The sequence below is a fragment of the Pseudorasbora parva genome, chromosome 22 (genome assembly GCF_024679245.1).
Source record: "Pseudorasbora parva isolate DD20220531a chromosome 22, ASM2467924v1, whole genome shotgun sequence".
NCBI classification, from domain to species: Eukaryota; Metazoa; Chordata; class Actinopteri; order Cypriniformes; family Gobionidae; genus Pseudorasbora; species Pseudorasbora parva.
In genome coordinates this window covers 24,708,679-24,728,203 of record NC_090193.1, presented here as the reverse complement: position 1 = coordinate 24,728,203, position 19,525 = coordinate 24,708,679, and the positions used below count along the sequence as shown (strand labels likewise).

Here is a 19,525-nt window from a genome sequence, read left to right as displayed (position 1 = left end):
TGTTTTTTTCAACATGGTATCTTTGGAATACTCTTTTCAACTTACAATTTGGGACATACTAATTTTCGAATACTTTTTAGTATAGATAGTATGCGAATTGGGACGTAGGGATAGTTTTACAAAATTGGAGTTTATTGGTTGATTTGTCATTACTCTCACCTTTGTATGATTATCCCATCTATCTACTGCTTTCCATTTTGTAGAACTTCATCTTCAGGGCACAAATGAACATCAATAAGCAAAAATAAAAAGCTCAACCGTACTTGCTTGATGTGCGTGAACAACAAAAAGTGAAACCTCCCTGGGTTTTGCACACCAAGCGAACATGCTTGAGCTTCCGTTTATCATATTTGATGTGTGCGTTGATATTGTTTTTATGCAAATAAAACCCTAAATTCAATTTGTCCAGCATATAAAGTGATTGTGTCTTTTTTGGAAAATTTGAACTAAGCCGCTCATTAAATATGAATTTGTTTTATAATTCTGTTTTGTGAATTTTTTGAAGCGTCAAAGTGGTAGTTGCACTGCTGTCAATGGAGGGACAGAATGGTAAAGATGATGACAGATGAAATGAAAGACGAAATATTCTGTTAAGCATTGTTTCTAGTTGGAAGTCTCTATATTATGAATCAAAAAAGCCTGGTAACTGAGGCTATCACCTTTTGTCTTTTGCTCTCTATGATTATGAAGTTGTCTGAGTTGTATAGTTATACTGATAAAACTGCAATGCACAGATTAGCCTTAGAAAAGCTGTAATCAGGCTTGATGTCTGCAACGCCAAATGGTAAGTTCTCAATAAAGATTCCTGCTTAAAACACACCCGATTTTCCTACATGAGTCAGTTATTTACCATTTCCTTTCCCAGCATGACACATCTTTTGAAATGTCAGCCTTGATGCCTAAAAGTGTGTTTTAAAGTGATAGCTCAACCAAAATAAGAGTTCTTTCATCAATTATTCACTCTTATGTCCTTTGAAAACCCATATAACTTACTTTTTTCTGTGAACACAAAAGAAGTCCCATGTTGCTTATTTCCATACAATTAGTCCACATGGGGATTCAAAAGCATCATAACATTATTATTAAATTGTTGATAGGATTGGAGACAAGAATGTATAAATAATGACAGTATTTTCATTTTTGGATCAACTAATTCTTTGCACATACTTCTGCCCTAACATCTATTATTATTTTCTATTAAAGTCATATGTTAGAGTAGAGAAGCAGCATGTGACTCGAAAACAATACAGTAATTCACATCTGTGACAAGACAGAGACATGAAAAAAAATAATGAAACAAACTAACCAGGTAACATGAGCTTGCTTTATTTTCAATGTGTAGTAGTAAGGACAAATGCTAATGTCGATTGCTCCATGTTCTACAAAGCACCAGCATCGGCAGGTTCTTTAATCTGTTATACTCATTTGTTTTTGGTACTGCACAAAATATATTGTTGTTAGATTCCTTTTATCAATATGAGCCAAGCAAATCATTAGATTCATTATTTGCTTCTGACATAAAGACAGCAATTAGAATATGGCTTTGTCTTACCTGCCCTGTATATACAGATTTTTAATATTTTTATTTATATACGCCATATATATTTATGTGTTTGAATTTCAAATGTTAAATCTCGAAAATCCCTCTCTGAAAATTAACTCTCTTCTTTTTTTCTAAAAATTATCAATATATTTCATTCAAGATGTCGTGGTCAGTTTGACAGGGCAAAATGTGCAACAAGAACAAGATTAATGCGTCAAGTTTATTTTGTGAGAGAATACTTACATATTTTATAGGCTATATCATGTCAATGGACCATCTGTAAGATCATTCATTTCCTGTTCTAGTACTATATCCTGATTGTAGACACATTTTGAGCAATTAAAATCCTTTACAATGTATTATATTTCCATACCGAATGAGAAAAAGCAACCTGCTGATATTTTGGCTCCCAGTATATAGTTAGTTTTGAATAAATAATTAACTCCATCACCTCTTGTTTTCTGTTCTTTTTATGTGTCTTCATGTTGAAAAATGTAAAGAATGTTGATTTTTCTGTTTGACTGAGATCACTCGGGACACCCTGCTGAAAAGATCACCAGAGCTAATCACCAGTATATGTTTTGGCTACTAGTCCCAGCAGGCTTCTCAGACTAGACCAACACCACACCAGCACTGGCCCGGATGCCGGTCTAAGCAGGTCTTTTCAGAAGCGCAAAAATGCATTGTGGGTCACTTACTCTTTGCTGCCTATAAAATAGGAGAGTTATGAACAGAAGTCCACCGCACCCTAGTGTAATTATAAGCACGGTGCCAATCGAGATGATTAAAATGCTGGATTGTTCTGTGGCAGAGTTCCTTTTTGTTTTGCTGTCGGGGTGAGTCTGGTCCTTCATCCCCTGCCTGTCCTCCTGGGATCTGCTGTCTGTGGAAACCAATGGTATGTTTGGTGAATCATCACAGAATTGGTAACACATGACCTTGAACGCATTCTTCTGCTTGAGACATGATTATTGATGTGTACTATTCTGGGTTAATTTTGTTAAGTAAAAGTAAAATTTCTTTTTTTAAACTTGTACACATTCCCAGTGTATTGTATAAAATAAAGATTTATAAAGATTTACAGTGCATGCAGCAAAGAGATGTAGGCTACAGTAGCATTTAAGTATGAATTTGAATTAATTAATATACGCTAAAATTCTTCAATATACAACATTAATTAAAAGATACTGTGTTAAAGGTCTTTTGTTTTGTTTTTTATTAAAATCATTTTAGAGGTGAACTGTCCCTTTAAAGACATATCCGACTGTGTTTATATGTTAACCTTGTGTGTATTTAACAGTATTAGTGCAGTAAGACTGTCCAGTAATGTGTTTGACAGACGTTTAGTGTGCACGCTCAATGCAAAACAGTGCGAACAGTCCTTGCCTTGCCGGTTAAACATAAGCACGCAAATGAAATGTTTAACCGGCAAGGCCTTAAAACGCGGCTAAACACCGCCTAACTTTAGTGCATATGATTGGATATTTGCTCATATCAGTGCGTAGACTCACAGGCACACTCAAACAGAGCCGAAATAAACTGAGAGAAATAGTTCAAATGGAGAGAAATGGAAATAATTAATTAAATGCAAAACCGATAAAAACGCAATTCACAAGTGCGTATTGAACCGTCAATGCCGTACCGAACGGTTCTACGGATATATATATATATATATATATGTGTGTGTGTATGTGTGTATGTATGTATGTATGTATACAGGCGCTGAATGCTGCCGCCGGTGTGTGCACACTCATTGAACGTGTTCTAATTTTAAAGGCGCGGTGCGAAACTCGGAACCCTTAAAGGGGTTGCACGCCGATGCTCAGCTCAGCGCCGCAACACGTCTGTAAAATATTGAGCACCCCCATATTGCCAAAATGGTATGATCCTCGTTTCATAGCACCCGCGAAGATTCGACCGTGAGATCGGTGGTCAAATCAGGCTCCGTATATCGATGCATCGAATCTTCGACTATTCGGGGTCACCACTAACATACACACACACACACACACACACACACACACACACACACACACACACACACACACACACACATATATATATATATATATATACATACACACACACACATGTAACACACACACACACACACATATATATATATATATATACATACACACACACACATGTAACACACACATGTTGTAATCAAAAAGATCCAATCCCCATTGCAAATCAGGGGCTGTATTCAAAAAAACATATTAGGACTAAAAGTAGCTCCTAACTTGCAATTTAGGAGAGATTCTTAAAAATAATGGCTTTGTCAGTCTTAATCTTACGACTCCTCCTTACGACAAAGTATTTTCGTGCTAAAACTAGCTCCTAAATCTGTGAAATGTTAGGAGTAGTTTAATAGGACTTATAAGAATGACCAGATTACAAACTTTGAATGTGATGAGCTCGTAATCACGACTTCAGAAGTGGGAATTATCAAACTTCCGATAGCAAGTGAAGGCGGCATGCCTCTTAGCTTTAGATTTCTCTCTATTCCTTGGCAAAAGTTGATCTCAGCAGCTCTGTGAATAGGTTTTAAGAGAAAACTCTTAATTAAGAACTTTTACTGCTATTAATGAGAACTTTTAGTGCTAAGATAAAATGTTGTGTAAATACGGCCCCCTATTGGCAATAGACCTTCAGTTTGCAATGAACAAATCAATCAAAAGTAATTAAAATAGCTCAACCCAACAAATGTTTCAAGTGGTTTCCCCAAATTCAACTGAAAATGCATTGCATGCCTTGAATAGAATCCCACGCAGCCCAAATCTGCAAAGCAGGTGTTGTCTCAAGCAAATCTGATGCAGCTAATAAAGGGTTTCATTAGTTGCACCAGGTTGAGTTTGAGCTAGAACACATGAAATATCTGAACTGGTTAGGTTTGTTGAGTGTCACGTTTGACTTCATGTTAGAAAAATGGCTAAGACCAAAGAATGGTCCAAAAAGTTAAGCGAAGCCCTTCACAAACAATAAACAGGATACAAAAAGATAGCAAAGGTTGCATGGTTTGCAAATTCAGAGTTAAATGCAATGATGCTCTGGGGCTGCTTTAGCTCATCTGGCTCTGGAAACTAGGAGAAAAGAAAACTGAACCTTGGGTGTCATTGGACCCAACAGGACAATGATCCCAAGCATACCTCAAATTCCAAGGCTTGGTTGCAGAAGAAGTCCTGAAAGAGTGGCAATCACAGTCACCTGACTTGAACCCTATAGAAAATCTCTGATGGGTTTTGAAGAAAGCGGTTACAGCACACAAACCCAAAAATATTCCTGAGCTGGAGACCACTGCTCATGAGAAACGGGCTATGATTCCTCAGAAACTGTGTTATGCATGTGCAGCAGTTAATAGCAGCAAAAGGGAGTTCTAATAAGTAAAATGTTTGCCATGAAGGGGTTGAATAATTTGGAGACTGCAGAAGTCATTGAAAGCTGCATTTGCAGTTGATTTAGGGGGAAACCACTTGATTGTTTGAGCAATTTCAATTACTTTTGTTTGATGTGTTCATTGGAAATGGCTAAAATATTGTAATTATCCTAATAATCCCGATGTGCTATGGGGGTTGAATAATTTTGATTACTACTAATCCTTATAAAAAATGACAAATGCAAGTAGCAATAATTACTATTTAAACACAAAGTAAAATTAATTGAAAAAAACAAACAACAAAAAAAAGAATACATATGGATAACTATAATAGTGAATATAACATTGATAAAATAGATCTAACATCCTCACCCTGGCTGAGCTTTGTCTCGTGGACGGTTCCCATGAAATTCCTTGGCACCCTCATCGGACTTTGGGTGTGTGTTTGGAAATGTTCAGGAGGGCTGTTTAAATGACCTGGCTGTTCAATGGGGATGTCCAGACCTTCTGATGAATGTGCAGCTGCTTTCAAAGAAGACAGAGCTGTGGTTGTGACTGGTACAATGTGTTTACTCATTTGAAGTACCTGGAAAGATTCTCCTTTTATCTGTGTGCTCTGCATATCTTTATATGTTGGCTCAGATGTTGCAGTAACCCAGTTATGTGATAATTTAACATAGGAACGGGATGGTCCTTCCTGGCTTTTAGAATCTAAAGACCTCTTGGCAAGTAAAAGCGGCGTGCTCTTTTCCACACCATCCTGTGAGATATCGCTTGTGCTTTTTTGATGAGGGCCAGATGCGGTCAACTGAACAGTTGAGTCAGTTCTGCTTGGAAATGCATCCTTATAATTTGTAAATAAAGGGAAAATATCAGATGTTGGCATATTCTCCATCTCTGAATTTGATGTTTCTTTACGTAACGTTGGAGTGCTACCAAAGAGGAAGTTGGATAAAACTCCTTGCATTGATCTCCATGTAGTCTGTGTCCCTGGAGCTAGAGTTTGTTGTTTGGTTACTGGGACAGCAGACTTAAATTGTTTAGTTCTCTCATTAACACCCTGCGAGGTTACCGCTGGTGTAAAAGTTGATCTTTGTGGGGATTGAGTAGATTTCAAGAAAATATTCCAATGGCTTGTGGATGCAGATGTCCTAGATGATCCACTGCTCACTGTTGGACAAATGCAGGGGCATTCAGATGTTCCTAGAGGAAATGTAATGCAAATTATAATAAAAGCGAGACTGGCTGGCTTTTTGCTAATAAAACTGATTAATAAAAATAAAACAAATGACTGTTTATCAACCTTTCAAAAGTTCTAATATATATATATATATATATATATATATATATATATATATATATATAGTTTAACTAGTATAACTTAGTGTATTTACTAGTTGCCATATCAACATTATTTCGAGAAAAAAAATGCACCTGTATGCAATATATATATATATATATTACCTACACACTATTGACTTGTCATACTACTGATATTGTAGCAATAAAAGCTAGTTAAATACTCAACATAAAATTCCTAGCAATTGTGTGAGTGTGATATTGCTTAAGTCTATGGTTTTACTGGGCTTTGCAGTTGTGCTACCTGCTGTTTGGCTGAGAGGTGCAATGGTGGATTCTGGGTAATCCTCTGTGTACTCTTCTTCACAGTTCCAGTCCACGGGTTTGTGGCTCTGAGTCATTAGCCCCATATACAAGAGGATCACTTCCTCAGCTTTCTCCAAAGCTGCCCTGGGCCAAGTCATGTGGATTCTTACGAACTTCGTTGGGCTATCCTGTAAGGTGTAAAACATGTTTTCAGCTAAATTCAGGTATTAAGCTCTGCAGTATTTCGAACCCCAGTGATTGGGAATGGTAATCTCCACGGGTCTTTATAAAGTTATCTTAATGAAACCATTTTAATTCCAGGAGCCAATTCAATAACATATCTACTGCCAAAGAAAATGATCTGTCTGACCTGTTTTTTAAATAGAGTAAATAGAGTTAAATTTAACATTTTAGTATGTACAGTCCAACACTACTGCAAGAAAAACTATTTTAACAAAGATCACTGTTGCCAAACCTCTAGTTACTGTCCAAGACTCTTGGTATCTTGACTTTTTCCCCTTGAAACTTTATACAATTCAATTTATGCACATACAAAATAATGCCTGATGTTTCCTCTTGCTTGACTCTTGCACTGTTTTTGCCTCAACTGTTTAATGATATTTGTCATTGAAAAGACTTTATACATCGATCAGGCATAACATTATGACAGGTAAAGTGATAACACTGATTATCTCTTCATCACGGCACCTGTTAGAGGGTGGGATATATTAGGCAGCAAGTGAACATTTTGTCCTCAAGTTGATGTGTTAGAAGCAGGACAAATGGGCAAGAGTAACAAGGAAAAAATTGTGATGGCTTGACAACTTGATCAGAGCATAACGGAAACTGCAGCTCTTGTGGAGTATTCCCGGTCTGCAGTGGTCAGTATCTATCAAAAGTGGTCAATGGAAGGAACAGTGGTGCACCGGCGACAGGGTCATGGGCGGCCATGGCTCAATGATGCACGTGGGGAGTGAAGACTGGCCCGTGTGTGCCAATCAAACAAACGAGTTGTAGCACAAATTGCTCAAGAATTTAATGCTGGTTCTGATAGAAAGGTGTCAAAATACACAGTGCATCTTTGCATATGTGGCTGCATTAACTATTAAGACCAGTCAGTGTTCCCATGCTGATCCCAGTCCACCGGTAAAAGTGCCAACAAAACTGGACCACGGAGCAATGGAAGAAGGTCTGGACTGATGAATCGGTGCTGGACACGCCGTCTGCGTGTGTGTCGCTTACCTGGGGAACACATGGCACCAAGATGCACTATGGAAAGAAGGCAAGCTGGCGGAGGCAGTGTGATGCTTTGGGCAATATTCTGCTGGGATACCTCAGGTCCTGCTTTTCATGTGGATATTACTTTGATGAGTATAAAGGGGGGCCGGGTATGGTTGTAACACTTTTTTCTTCAGCACCTAAAACTACCTTTTTTTAGCTACACATTTGAAACTCTTAAAGCAAAAAACAATTTCAATTTCTTCAACTATATGAGAGAGAGAGAGAGAGAGAGAGAGAGAGAGAGAGAGAGAGAGAGAGAGAGAGAGAGAGAGAGAGAGAGAAAGAGAGAGGAATAAGATAGGAGTCCCACATGACTCCTATCATATTCCTGATTCGTGGAATTGGTAGTGTTACATCTCTCCCCGTGTTACAACTATTCCCGGTCTCCTCTACCACCTAACTGCATTGTTAGTGTAGCCTACACACCCTTTAATGGAAACAATATTCCCTGGTGGCTGTGGCCTCATTCAGCAGGTTAATGTGTCCTGCCACAAAGCAAAAATGGTTCAGCAATAGTTTGAGAAAAACAACTATGAGTTTGAGGTGCCTGCAAATTCGCCAGATCTCAATCCAATCGAGCATCTGTGGGATTTTCTGAACAAACAATTCCAATCCATGGCGGCCCCATCTTGCAACTTACAGAACTTAAAGGATCTGCCGCTAACATCTTGGTGCCAGATACCACAGCACACTTTCAGGGGTCGGGTGGAGACCCTGCCTCAACGAGTCAAGGCGGTTTTGGCACCAAAAGGGGGACCGACACAATATAAGGTCATAATGTTATGCCTTGTCGGTGTATATCCTTTATCACTATCATTCGTTTGAGGTATTTCTAAGCAGCTCCACAAAATGATTACTCTTTCATTTCCATTAGTTTAGTCGTTTACTCGTTTCATATGCTGACAAGCTGTTAAAGGAACTGTATGTAAGAAATGTATTTCCATTAATCATAAATGACCCTGATATGTCACTAGACCTTAAGAAATCATGTTAATTTCAAATACTTATATCACTGACAACAGTAGTCCGGCCAGGATATTGTCATTTAAAAGTTGTTGTTGCAGCCCTCAACTGATGTTGATGTTGACATGTTGTGTTTTGGCCTGAAGCTCCGCCCTCCACCTATCTACCAATCTCGAAGTCAGTAGTGTTTCGGCATCCTGGTTGCCAGATCTGCTCTAGTTACCACAGCTGCAACTACAAACATTCCTGCTGGATCCCGCAGCCTATATGGCAACCTCGAGTCAGGGGGGAGGGGGAGAGGGGATAGTGATTGCAGTATCAGTTTTAGCCACAATCTTACATACACTTCCTTTACACTTAATAAAGTATGAAACGGCAAAATATTCTTCCATAACCCTATTTATAACTTACAGATAATTGCAACACAGCTCTACTAGAGAATAAAAATGTACTTGGTTACCTCAATCTCCTCATTGATTGGAGGGACGCATCTCTGGGAGTAAATGTTGTAGATCAAGTTCTTCAGTGAATTAGTATAACGATAATTGTCGGAGTCCTTAGCATATCTGAATTGGGTGTTGAGTAGCTCCAGTATGTGAGGGAATGCTGCTTTAACATAACACACAACACTCTGAAACACACACATGACAACCACAATGAACATTTGATATTGCACACACTGATATTGTACACACTATATTATTCAGACCTGAGTCACAATACACACGAGACTATATTTTAACGTTTGATCACACCACATTTCTATAAGACTTAGTTTTATTCCTATTGTATTACATTACGCAAGCTTTCCAAATGGCAATGCTTCGCAAATGTCATGCTTCATATCAAACGCGCTCTATCGTAAAGCTTGCGCTCCATTTAAATGGTGATGGGGCATCTCAGATCTCTACAGAATGGTAAATCTGGGCATCATCAGGACCTTCTCTTTCTTATAAATGAGAAGAAATGTTTACCACATTTCCTAAAAGAAATGGTCTTTGAACAGAATAATGTCAATCAATAATTAATTTAATTAATCTGTTTTGTCACTAGCATTTCCTGCAAAGGATTTTCATAGTCTTTGAGAGTGGAACTTTTTATTCATAGAAATGTACAAGAATTTCACACATATAGCAGGGAAAACACCCTCTTGGATAAGTGACTTGGTCAAGCACACAATTACAGCTAAATTATTACTGGGTTGCCTTGTTTGGGAGCCTGAAATCTTTGAACTGTTAACTGTTATCACCACTCTCAAAGACGTTTATTCAAGAAGCATTCTTCAAATATAATGAACATCTGGATATATATGTACAATTCATGCTGAATAGCAGGGATCCCAAAACACATCTGTGTCCAGAGCCGTCTTCATGCTGTGATCTTTCAAACTCTTAACATGACTGATGGCCTTGTACGTTTCCAAAAGAACTTTGTGACTATTTCACTATTTTTTTTCTGCCAGTGGTCTCCTTCAGAAAATGCTTCCTCTTCACACTTCACATGCACCATGCTGACATTTTGAAAGCCTTTAAAAACAGACTCTCTTTGAGCTCAACAATCAGTAGAAAATAACTTAATAAAGAATGAAATGAACTTCAAACTTCATCATGTGAAAAAACTGGCAGTGTAATTAAGGCATGACAAATGCACCCTAATGTGAGAGGTGACACGGTTGTGTGTGATACTTTTAAGGTTTTGTGTAACCCGAAAAGAAAAGAAAAGAAAAGAAAAGAAAAGAAAAGAAAAGAAAAGAAAAGAAAAGAAAAGAAAAGAAAAGAAAAGAAAAGAAAAGAAAAGAAAAGAAAAGAAAAAAACACTTTAAATTGACCAGAATTTCTTTGTCTAAAGATCACTGTGAAAAACACTAAATTGGAAGCTAAAAAAACAACAAAATTGCAGGAGACAACAACATCTTTACTTGTTATAAATATGTATTATGAGTATGTGACCATGCATTCAAAACTATTTTGGAGCTTGGACCAGATCTATCCAGACCAGACCCGCAAAACAAGCCATTAAAATAATATAACAACAAACATAATATGCATATCACAGACAGCATCACGAGAGACGGCTTTAAATTACTTCATGTCTCAAAGCACATGCACTGTAAAAAAATTGTTCGAGAAAAAGTTACCTGGTTGCCTTAAAATTTTGAGTTCATTGAAATTTAAATTTTGAGTTAATACAATTTACATTTTTTGAGATTCGACAACCCTTATTAAAATATTATTAAAAGATTTTGTAAGCATATTGGGTGATAATGTGTGTGTGAAACTGACGCAGTGAAACATGCCAAATAGTGCTATTTTCATGATTTATCAAAATAATTTATGTGGTTCAGATACAATAATATTTTGAGTTTCTATTTATTAAATCAATTTCCTTCATTGTATCAACTCAAATTTGTATGGTCACAGGTTGCCATATTGTAAATACGGTTACGACATGGCGTGAGTGCAGCATAAGCTTGCTGTTTTGTTCAAGAGGAACTATAAAAGTTGGCTGCTGTTTGTTTTGTGGTGCTCTGTCACTACAGACAACTCTGCATAGCCTTATGGAACTCACTGATGACATGTGATGTCTGCGTGAGCAGGTTGTGTGGAGGTATAGAAATATATAAGTTGACAGGCAGGTAGGACATCCTATCATTGAATTAGGACCAACTGCAATTATTAGACGAAAATGTTTTGGTCCTGAGACTTCCACAGAAGATACACTATATTGCCAAAGGTTTTAGGACGTCTATCTTTACATGCACATGCACTTTAGTGACCATTAAAGTTTAATGACCAAGAAATATCATTCTTAATCTGTATGATTTAATATGAAGTTGGCCCACCCTTTGCAGCTATAACAGCTTCGACTCTTCTGGGAAGGCTTTCCACAAGGTTTAGGATCGTGTTTATGGGATTTTTTTTAACCATTCTTCTAGAAGCGCATTTGATAGGTCAGACACTGATGTTGGATGAAGGCCTGGCTCGCAGTCTCTAATTTCTCCCAAAGGTGTTCTATCGGGTTGAGGTCAGGACTCTGTGCAGGCCAGTCAGGTTCCTCCACACCATCTCTCATCCATGTCTTAATGGACCTTGCTTTGTGGACTGGTGCATAGTTGGAACATGAAGGGGCCATCCCCAAACTCTTCCCACAAAGTTGGGAGCATAAAATTGTCCAAAATGTCTTAGTTTGCTAAAGCATTAAGAGTTTCTTTCACTGAAACTAGGGGGCCAAGCCCAACCCCTGAAAAACCAACAGAGAAGCGTGATTCGTCACTCCAGAGAACACATCTCCTCTGCTCTAGTGTCCAGTGGTGGCGTGCTTTACACCACTGCATCAGACGCTTTGCATTGCACTTGGTGATGTAAGGCTTGAATGCAACTGCTACACCATGGAAACCCATTCCATGAAGCTCTCTACACACTGTTTTGGGCTAATCTGTAGGCCACACAAAGTTTGGATGTCTGTAGCTATTGACTCTACGGACTGTTATCCTTATTATGCGCTGACCCCACTCTGTGATTTTACATGGCCTATCACTTTGTGGCTGATTTGCTGTTGTTCCCAATTGCTTCCACTTTGTTATAATACCACTAACAGTTGACCGTGAAATATTTAGCGGTAAGGAAATTTCATAAATGGACTTATTGCACAACCTATCACAGTACCACACTTGAATTCACTGAGCTCCTGACAGCGACCCATTCTTTCACAAATGTTTCTAGATGCAGTCTGCATGCCTAGGTGCTTGATTTTATACACCTGTGGCCATGGAAGTGATTGGAACACCTGAATTCAATTATTTGGAGGGGTGTCCCATACTTTCGGCAATATAGTGTATTTGTACATATTTTAATATTTAGACCACTTCAAATATTGATTGCAATCAGAATGTGAAGAGCCAACCAGTATAACAAAAACAGTTGAGCTCCATCACATAATTAAAATATATAATATAAGGTAAAATTATTCTGAATAAGAGTCGTTTCAGGAAAGCGATCACCAAGGAGAAACAGTGAATGATCCTTCTGACTCTTGGGGACTGTAGATTCAAACAGGCCAAAAGTTTTTTTTAAACAGGCCCTCAAAGCCGTTTATTTATTTAGCTCAAGAGGATGTTGTAGAAATCTCAATCCCCCATACTGCAGTCGAGCTGCTGAAAGACAAGACCACAGTAGTGACCTCCAGGATCATTTCCCTGAGGATGAATTGAGCTTCTGCTTGTAAACTGTAAAGTCATGTTCCAAAAATCCAGCGCGAGTACTGTACATTAGCTGTTTTGAAGGGAAAAAAACATACCCATTTAATGCATCTATATATGCATATATAACCTATAGCAAAAAACTGCAATACATTAGTTATATAGCTGTTAATCTACAGTTATTATAACTTTTTTTCAGTGAACCAAGGTTTGCGTCACATTGTTTTGCTGCCTCTCTGATTTAAAACATGATTTTATGAAACATCTGTTTCAGTTTAATGTCTGATTTTGTGGAATGGTAGGAAGATATATTGATTATTATATACCAGAATGTTAGGCTCTTTCAAATATTAGGCTCTTTACTGGTCATATAAGTCAAATACCCATAGGTTTGGTAATCCATATATGTCATTATAGGTCAGAAGTGGAAATGTGCATACCAGGTTCTGGCGCTCAGTAAAGGTGTAGGTTATAGAACAACCATTTTGCAACTGGTTCTTAATCTGCAAAGGAAAATAATAAAAATTTTCATACAATTTTACATCAAAAAGCAGCCACACACTGTTTTATCATGTACAAACGTTTTCACATTAAATGGCATTTAGATTATCAGGACTATTGACCTGCTATTCAGTCATAAAGACTGAATGCCAAATTCAGTATTAGCTTCCATTCAAACAGTCCAAATCATTTATATATGAGTGATCATTACAGACAGCTGTGGGGTTTCTGTGGGATTTTACAAATGAACTATATAATAAATCATTTTACATGTTAATTAAATAATATAAGTACATTTTGGTAAGCCCACAGAATGATTTACTGCCAGTAAAAGTAGCTCATCTTACCAGACGTTTTATATTCAGGAGATGGTCCTGTGTGACAGAGTGCTTACATGGACCTGGCACACCAGCACAGACCAAATGAAAGCACAGGATAAGGAAGAAGCACTGATGCCTTACCTGTAATCACAAAATGAATGTTTTATTTGTAGAATCACTTATGCAATACAGTAAAATTAATTTTATTTTATAGGTATTTATCTTACTTTTGCTCCTGAACATAGATGGCACAAAATCTCATCTCAGCATGTTTGATGAATGGCTACTCTGTTTGTAATTTTGTCTTTTTATCTGAATATCAAATTGGCACAGAATGCCCTGTTCTAAACCCATAAGGCTAAAATTAAGAAAATAAGACTAAAATGCATGTTTGAGCGGTTTCAACTGAAACCTCTTAATATGTGTCAATGCCATTGTTTCGTCTCAAGATGCACACCAGTCATGTTTTTTTTTCTAAGGCTCATTTATAAAAACAACTTAAATATCTGAATTGAACTAATGCCTAATCCTCGCTTTATCTTAGCCCTGTCTGTTAAACAGCTTGATCTCATTCATTCATTTTAGTTTACATGCAGCTTCGAACACATTCAAAGCTACTTAATAAGTTTGCAGCAGTGAGAATTCCCCTGAAGCGACCTGGAGCTGAAAGTCTAGAAAAAGGGGAAGATGTTGATTGAAAAGGAATGTAACCTCAGTAACCCTCCAATTCTTCAGTCACTTCGACCTGGGTTTAACTTGAAAACCTTATGTATATAATTCATATTCATTGATCGTCTGAATGAACCCTAATTTATACACTGTAAAAAAAAAAATGTTGATTTTTGTTTAACTTAAAAAAGTAAGTAACCTGGTTGCCTTAAAATTTTGACTTTATTGAAATTAAAAATTTGAGTTGATACAATGAAGGAAATTTGTTTAATAAATAGAAACTCAAAATATTATTGTATCTGAACCACATAAAAAAAACAAATTTCATGATAAATCATGAAAATAGCACAATTTGGCTGCGTCATCAGAAATAAAACACACAATTACCCAATATGCTTACAAAATCTTTTAATAATATTTTAATAAAGGTTGTCGAATCTCAAAAATGTTCATTGTATTCACTCAAAATTTTAATTTCAATGAACTCAAAATTAAGGCAACCAGGTAACTTTTTTTTAAATATTTTTTTACAGTGTACAACACATCAGGAGTGTAGCAAATAATATTATATAACACATTATACTGTATTATAATAATTGTATAACAATTAATAACAATAAAGTGTGGATAAGTAGGCTACTATTAACCTCTCAGAACACAAAAGCAAATTCCACGAATCTCTGGAGTGCAAACACATTGAAACTATAATACTGTGTTAGGGAAAGTGTTTATGATGTTGGCCAGATCAGTATAGTAAATCAGGAAACAGCAGATGACTCTGTCTTTGCTCATCTTCATCCAAGCCCTTCTCCACAGGAGAGCTGAATGGACTCATAGTCGTGTGTGCGGCAGATGTGATGCAACCTTTTAGAATGTGATAAATGCCAGACAGCATATTAGCAAAATCTTACAAGCTTCGTCAGCGCTGCATTATCAGAGACAGAAGGAGTGTGTAACAAGGCACATATATGGGTAGTAACTAGTCCGTCTCAGATTAAATTTGATTATGGGTCAAAGACAAGACGTCACAATTTTGGTGCATCAAATAAGGTTTACAAAAGTCATTTTAAATATGTAAAAAACATGTGAAAGGGATAGTTCACCCAAAAAAGAAAATTTGATGTGTATCTGCTTACCCCCATGGCATCCAAGATGTAGGTGGTAGATAAACATCAAATTTAATTTGAACTATCCCTTTAAGTGCGTGCAAAGTATACTTTAATAATTCAAATAACTTTTGTCAAAATAAAATGTCAACATATGGGGGAAACAATGTTTCAAACATTGTCACTCAGCGTAATGGTCCGCACTTTGATTTTGCCATTACATAAACATACATAAACATATTTTCTTGAAATTTTCAAATAAGTGTTGGCTGTTTTATATTAAAAGGACTTAAATAGTATTTAAATAACATAGGGAATTTTGTTCCAAAAATGCTGTGAAAAAATGAAATCATTCAGTGTAATAGGATCAAAAAGTCATTCTGAAATCATATCAAAAACAGATAGTCATTGGACAGTTTGTGACATCATCAGAAGGCACCCTGAACTGAAGACCATGTGGTGCTGCAGAAAAGGGAATTCATTGCTCTTAAAGGGTTACTTCAGCGATTAGCATATGGCTTTGTATCAGTAAACCCTGGAGGATATTCAAATGATTGTGCAAAAGTTATCAAAGTTATACAACAGCGTGTTCACATATATTTTTAAAGCAGAGAACAATGGCTGTGCATTAAATCATGCATTCAATTATAACTTAGTTTGTCACAGGATATATGTATTTGTGTAATGGTGAGCTTACAAATTCATGTGTGTATTGTGTTGCATGTAACGTAATGGTTGTTTGCAGCATGCATTTGTGGGAAGCTTTGATGCTTTTAAGGAGAGTGAAATAAAACAGTTTGAATCAGCCGTTGCTGTGCTGTCACCTGTTAGTCTCCCCTCACCCCCCTGCACTCCGCCGCTAAACCACGCCCACTTTTATAGCATTTTTCAAAACTGTGGTGGGAATTGACTGCTGCTGAAACAGGGGTTTTCATGACCCTTTAAACTTCTCAAATTGATTTCTATGAAAGTTAAGCTTCCAAAGGCATGAACTGAAAACACGCCAGACTGAACACGCGCTGTAAATGTAAGGCCGGGGACACACTGCAAGCGTGCCATGAGCGTCTCGCCTGCGTGGCGTGTCCGTTTTTATTTCGGCTCCCATGTTAACCGGTTAGCGCTTACATACTGCCTGCGCCAGCCGCGTGGCTCACGCGCGGTCCGAGCCGCGCGGAAAACGTGTGCATGCTTCAAATAGAAGAGACGCCTATTTTTCACGCAACACGCGAGCGTGTTGGAAGCGTTTCTAGGCAAAATAGCATAGAAAAAGATGTTTATATGCCATTTTGACACGAATACATATTAATAAATGACATTTTCAAGTTTGAAAGTCTGTAGGTTAACATAAATGCAGAGATAGGCCTAATTGTAATAATAAAAAACAACATAATTATCGATTTTGAAATATTAAACCTGTCAATACAGAACGACATATTCTGTAGCCTATTTTGCCGTCAATACCATATGTATGGTCAATAGGCTACTGCCGACGTTGTCTTTGCTGTATCACTAGGCAATATATTTATATTTAACATGAAGTATAGGGCTTCCCAGCAGCAGCAGCGCCGCGTCAGACACGCTTCTGGTGTGCATAGACAGAGAAAGCGCCAGGCAGCCGCCCCGCGGCTGACACGCAGCAGAAACGCCACGCTTGCAGTGTGTCTTCGGCCTAAATGCTGCAAGCGCGGTCGCGATTAACTCATCTCTCGTCATGAGAGCTCATTCAGCTCATTCATGACGGTAAATGTAGTCTGACTCCTGCAGCGTTTGTGCTGTGACACTCGCGCGGCTATATTATATTATACAGACACGTTCAGTATTTAATTGTATTTTACTGTTAATTGTTCTCCAACTCAGTCACAGTTATCAAGTAGCGGTGGCTTTGGGAATGGCCTCACAGGGCAGCAAAGCATTCTGGGAATTGTTGTCTTTCCTCCCCATGAGACAAAAATAAATTGTCTGTCTTTTATCAGTCTAGAAAGCACCAAATTAAAAAATAATTTCACATTTCTACTACATTAATGACCCAGTTTAAATACAGATTCATCTTCCCAGCGCTGAAGTACCCCTTTAAATATTTGATAATTCCACCTTTTCATGGTGTGGTAGACTATAAGTTACAAAAATGCACATCATTTAGTGAAATGCCAAAAAACATTAATATTGTTAGATTTTTTTGAAAAATAAGTGAATGTTGTGAATAATTGTGAACTTTAACTTTACTGGTCAAGCTAGTTGATGGCCTACAATATAAGCTGAAGTAGAAATTTCATCATTCAGGGTAATGCTTTCTTCATTCAGTGTAATGCAAATTCTCTGTCACTTCACAGTGTCATCCATTACTAAATGAAAGTATCACTGTATAAATAACAATTTTAGCATCTTATTTATATTACAGATAAATCAGGAATTTGTATTGATTCATTTTAGATGCCTATGAACAGAAAGAGTTGAAAGGCACTGTAAACGCCAAAAAGTAAATGCAGAGCCTGTACTGGGTGGCACTCTTAACGCCCATTCACACCAAGAGCAATAGCTATTACGATAATTATAATGGTAAGTTGGTAACTACATCAGCGTCCACATGATAACACTGTTCATTCTAAGCATGTGCATATGCTGGAGCTCTTTATATGTATATATAATCATTTTCAACATCTTGAATGATATAATAATTATTACATTTGATATAATATCATTAACAATGTTGAACAAAAAACATACAATATATTTTTCAGGGTGTTAAAAGCACATAAGTTAGTATACTAATAAATATATCAGTCAAGGTATTCATAATAAATACATATCCTTATAAATATAAATATATAACATTCAGAAAGACAAAAAACTACACATACATTTACCAAAAAAAAAAAACCTTTAATAACACAGCTGTATTTAAAACCCTCAGAAATAATTCTTCCTGCCATGTGTCTGTGAAGTCCTGGGGTATTTAGCCAACAAAGCATGATGTGATAACAGGTCTGAGAAGCTCTAAGACCCTATAAATCACAGGTTTCTATACTACCCGATCTTAAATGGATGTGGAAAAATATAAAAATAACAAGGAATAAAAATTGATATAGTGACTCAACAATCAACAATCACATAGCCAGAAGAACTGGCATGGATATTTTTTTACCCGGCAGTTGCTTAAAAGAACAGCCAACTGAAGCAATGAAATTTCACAGACCACAGTTTTCTTCTGCATGCTCCACGGATCACAAAATTTGCCTCCAGTTGTTTAATGGTTTGGCATTCTTACACTGAAATAGCTTGATGGCCATAAATCAGCGAATAAAAGTCTATGGGAAAAGGTTCAACAAGAAAAGAATACAGTGTTCTGAAGTTTCACAAGAGGGAGATCAACCCAAGGCTCCTCAGAGATTGTATCTGACATTAAACAGACCTCATTTATATACATCAATCTATTTTATCCATTAATCATGCAGAAGCAGAAACTGAAAGCTGGTTTGCACAAAAATATCAATTGATCTTCAATTCACTTCCAACAAGCATCAGAGAAAACCAGCAGTCTTACCTTGGCTTTGTGGGCTGTTATGTGTGTGTTCATCTGGCTGGACTGAGCAAGTAGAAAGCAATAAAGTTCACAAGTAGATTCATTGGATTAGTATATTTGTTTTGTGTTTGATACTAATGAAGATATTGTCTTCCCCTCTAAAGATCTCTGTAGGCTTCAAGTGTCCAGATATTGATGGCTGTCTTGAAACAGATCTTTGTGTGGAGATGTCCCACCTTGAGAGGGTGAATGTTTCTGCCTGATGACTATGGTGGACAAATAAAGTGAGCTTTTCATAAAGACCTCCTCCTCCTCCTCCTCTTCACCCACTGTTGGGCTCATGAAAAGACCTCTCTCACTTTCTCTTCACTCAGACCATTCCAACTTCCTTCTATTTTATAGCCCCCTCCAGACCAATATGACATACATGCGCTTTTACC

At 37.2% G+C, this 19,525-nt stretch overlaps 1 protein-coding gene across 1 annotated transcript; it reads right to left on the bottom strand.

Annotated features, from left to right (window-relative positions):
• Positions 1–1,360: 1,360 nt before the first annotated feature.
• On the bottom strand, positions 1,361–19,322 carry csf1a (colony stimulating factor 1a (macrophage)). The gene is made up of 7 exons (XM_067431544.1): positions 19,107–19,322; positions 13,818–13,931; positions 13,410–13,472; positions 9,232–9,402; positions 6,526–6,715; positions 5,295–6,125; positions 1,361–2,426 (listed from the first exon to the last, which is right to left on the bottom strand). Exons 1-7 carry the CDS (start codon positions 19,137–19,139, stop codon positions 2,194–2,196), a joined length of 1,635 nt encoding a protein of 544 aa, XP_067287645.1. The 5' UTR covers positions 19,140–19,322; the 3' UTR covers positions 1,361–2,193.
• Between the last annotated feature and the right edge of the window lie 203 nt (positions 19,323–19,525).

Coding starts and splice junctions, on each gene's coding strand:
- csf1a (XM_067431544.1), bottom strand. CDS start 19,139: ATGAACACACACATAACAGCCCACAAAGCCAAG. Junction 13,932..19,106: donor TAACAGCCCACAAAGCCAAG/GTAAGACTGCTG, acceptor TTGTGATTACAG/GTAAGGCATCAGTGCTTCTT. Junction 9,403..13,409: donor TTACTGAGCGCCAGAACCTG/GTATGCACATTT, acceptor TGTGTGTTTCAG/AGTGTTGTGTGTTATGTTAA.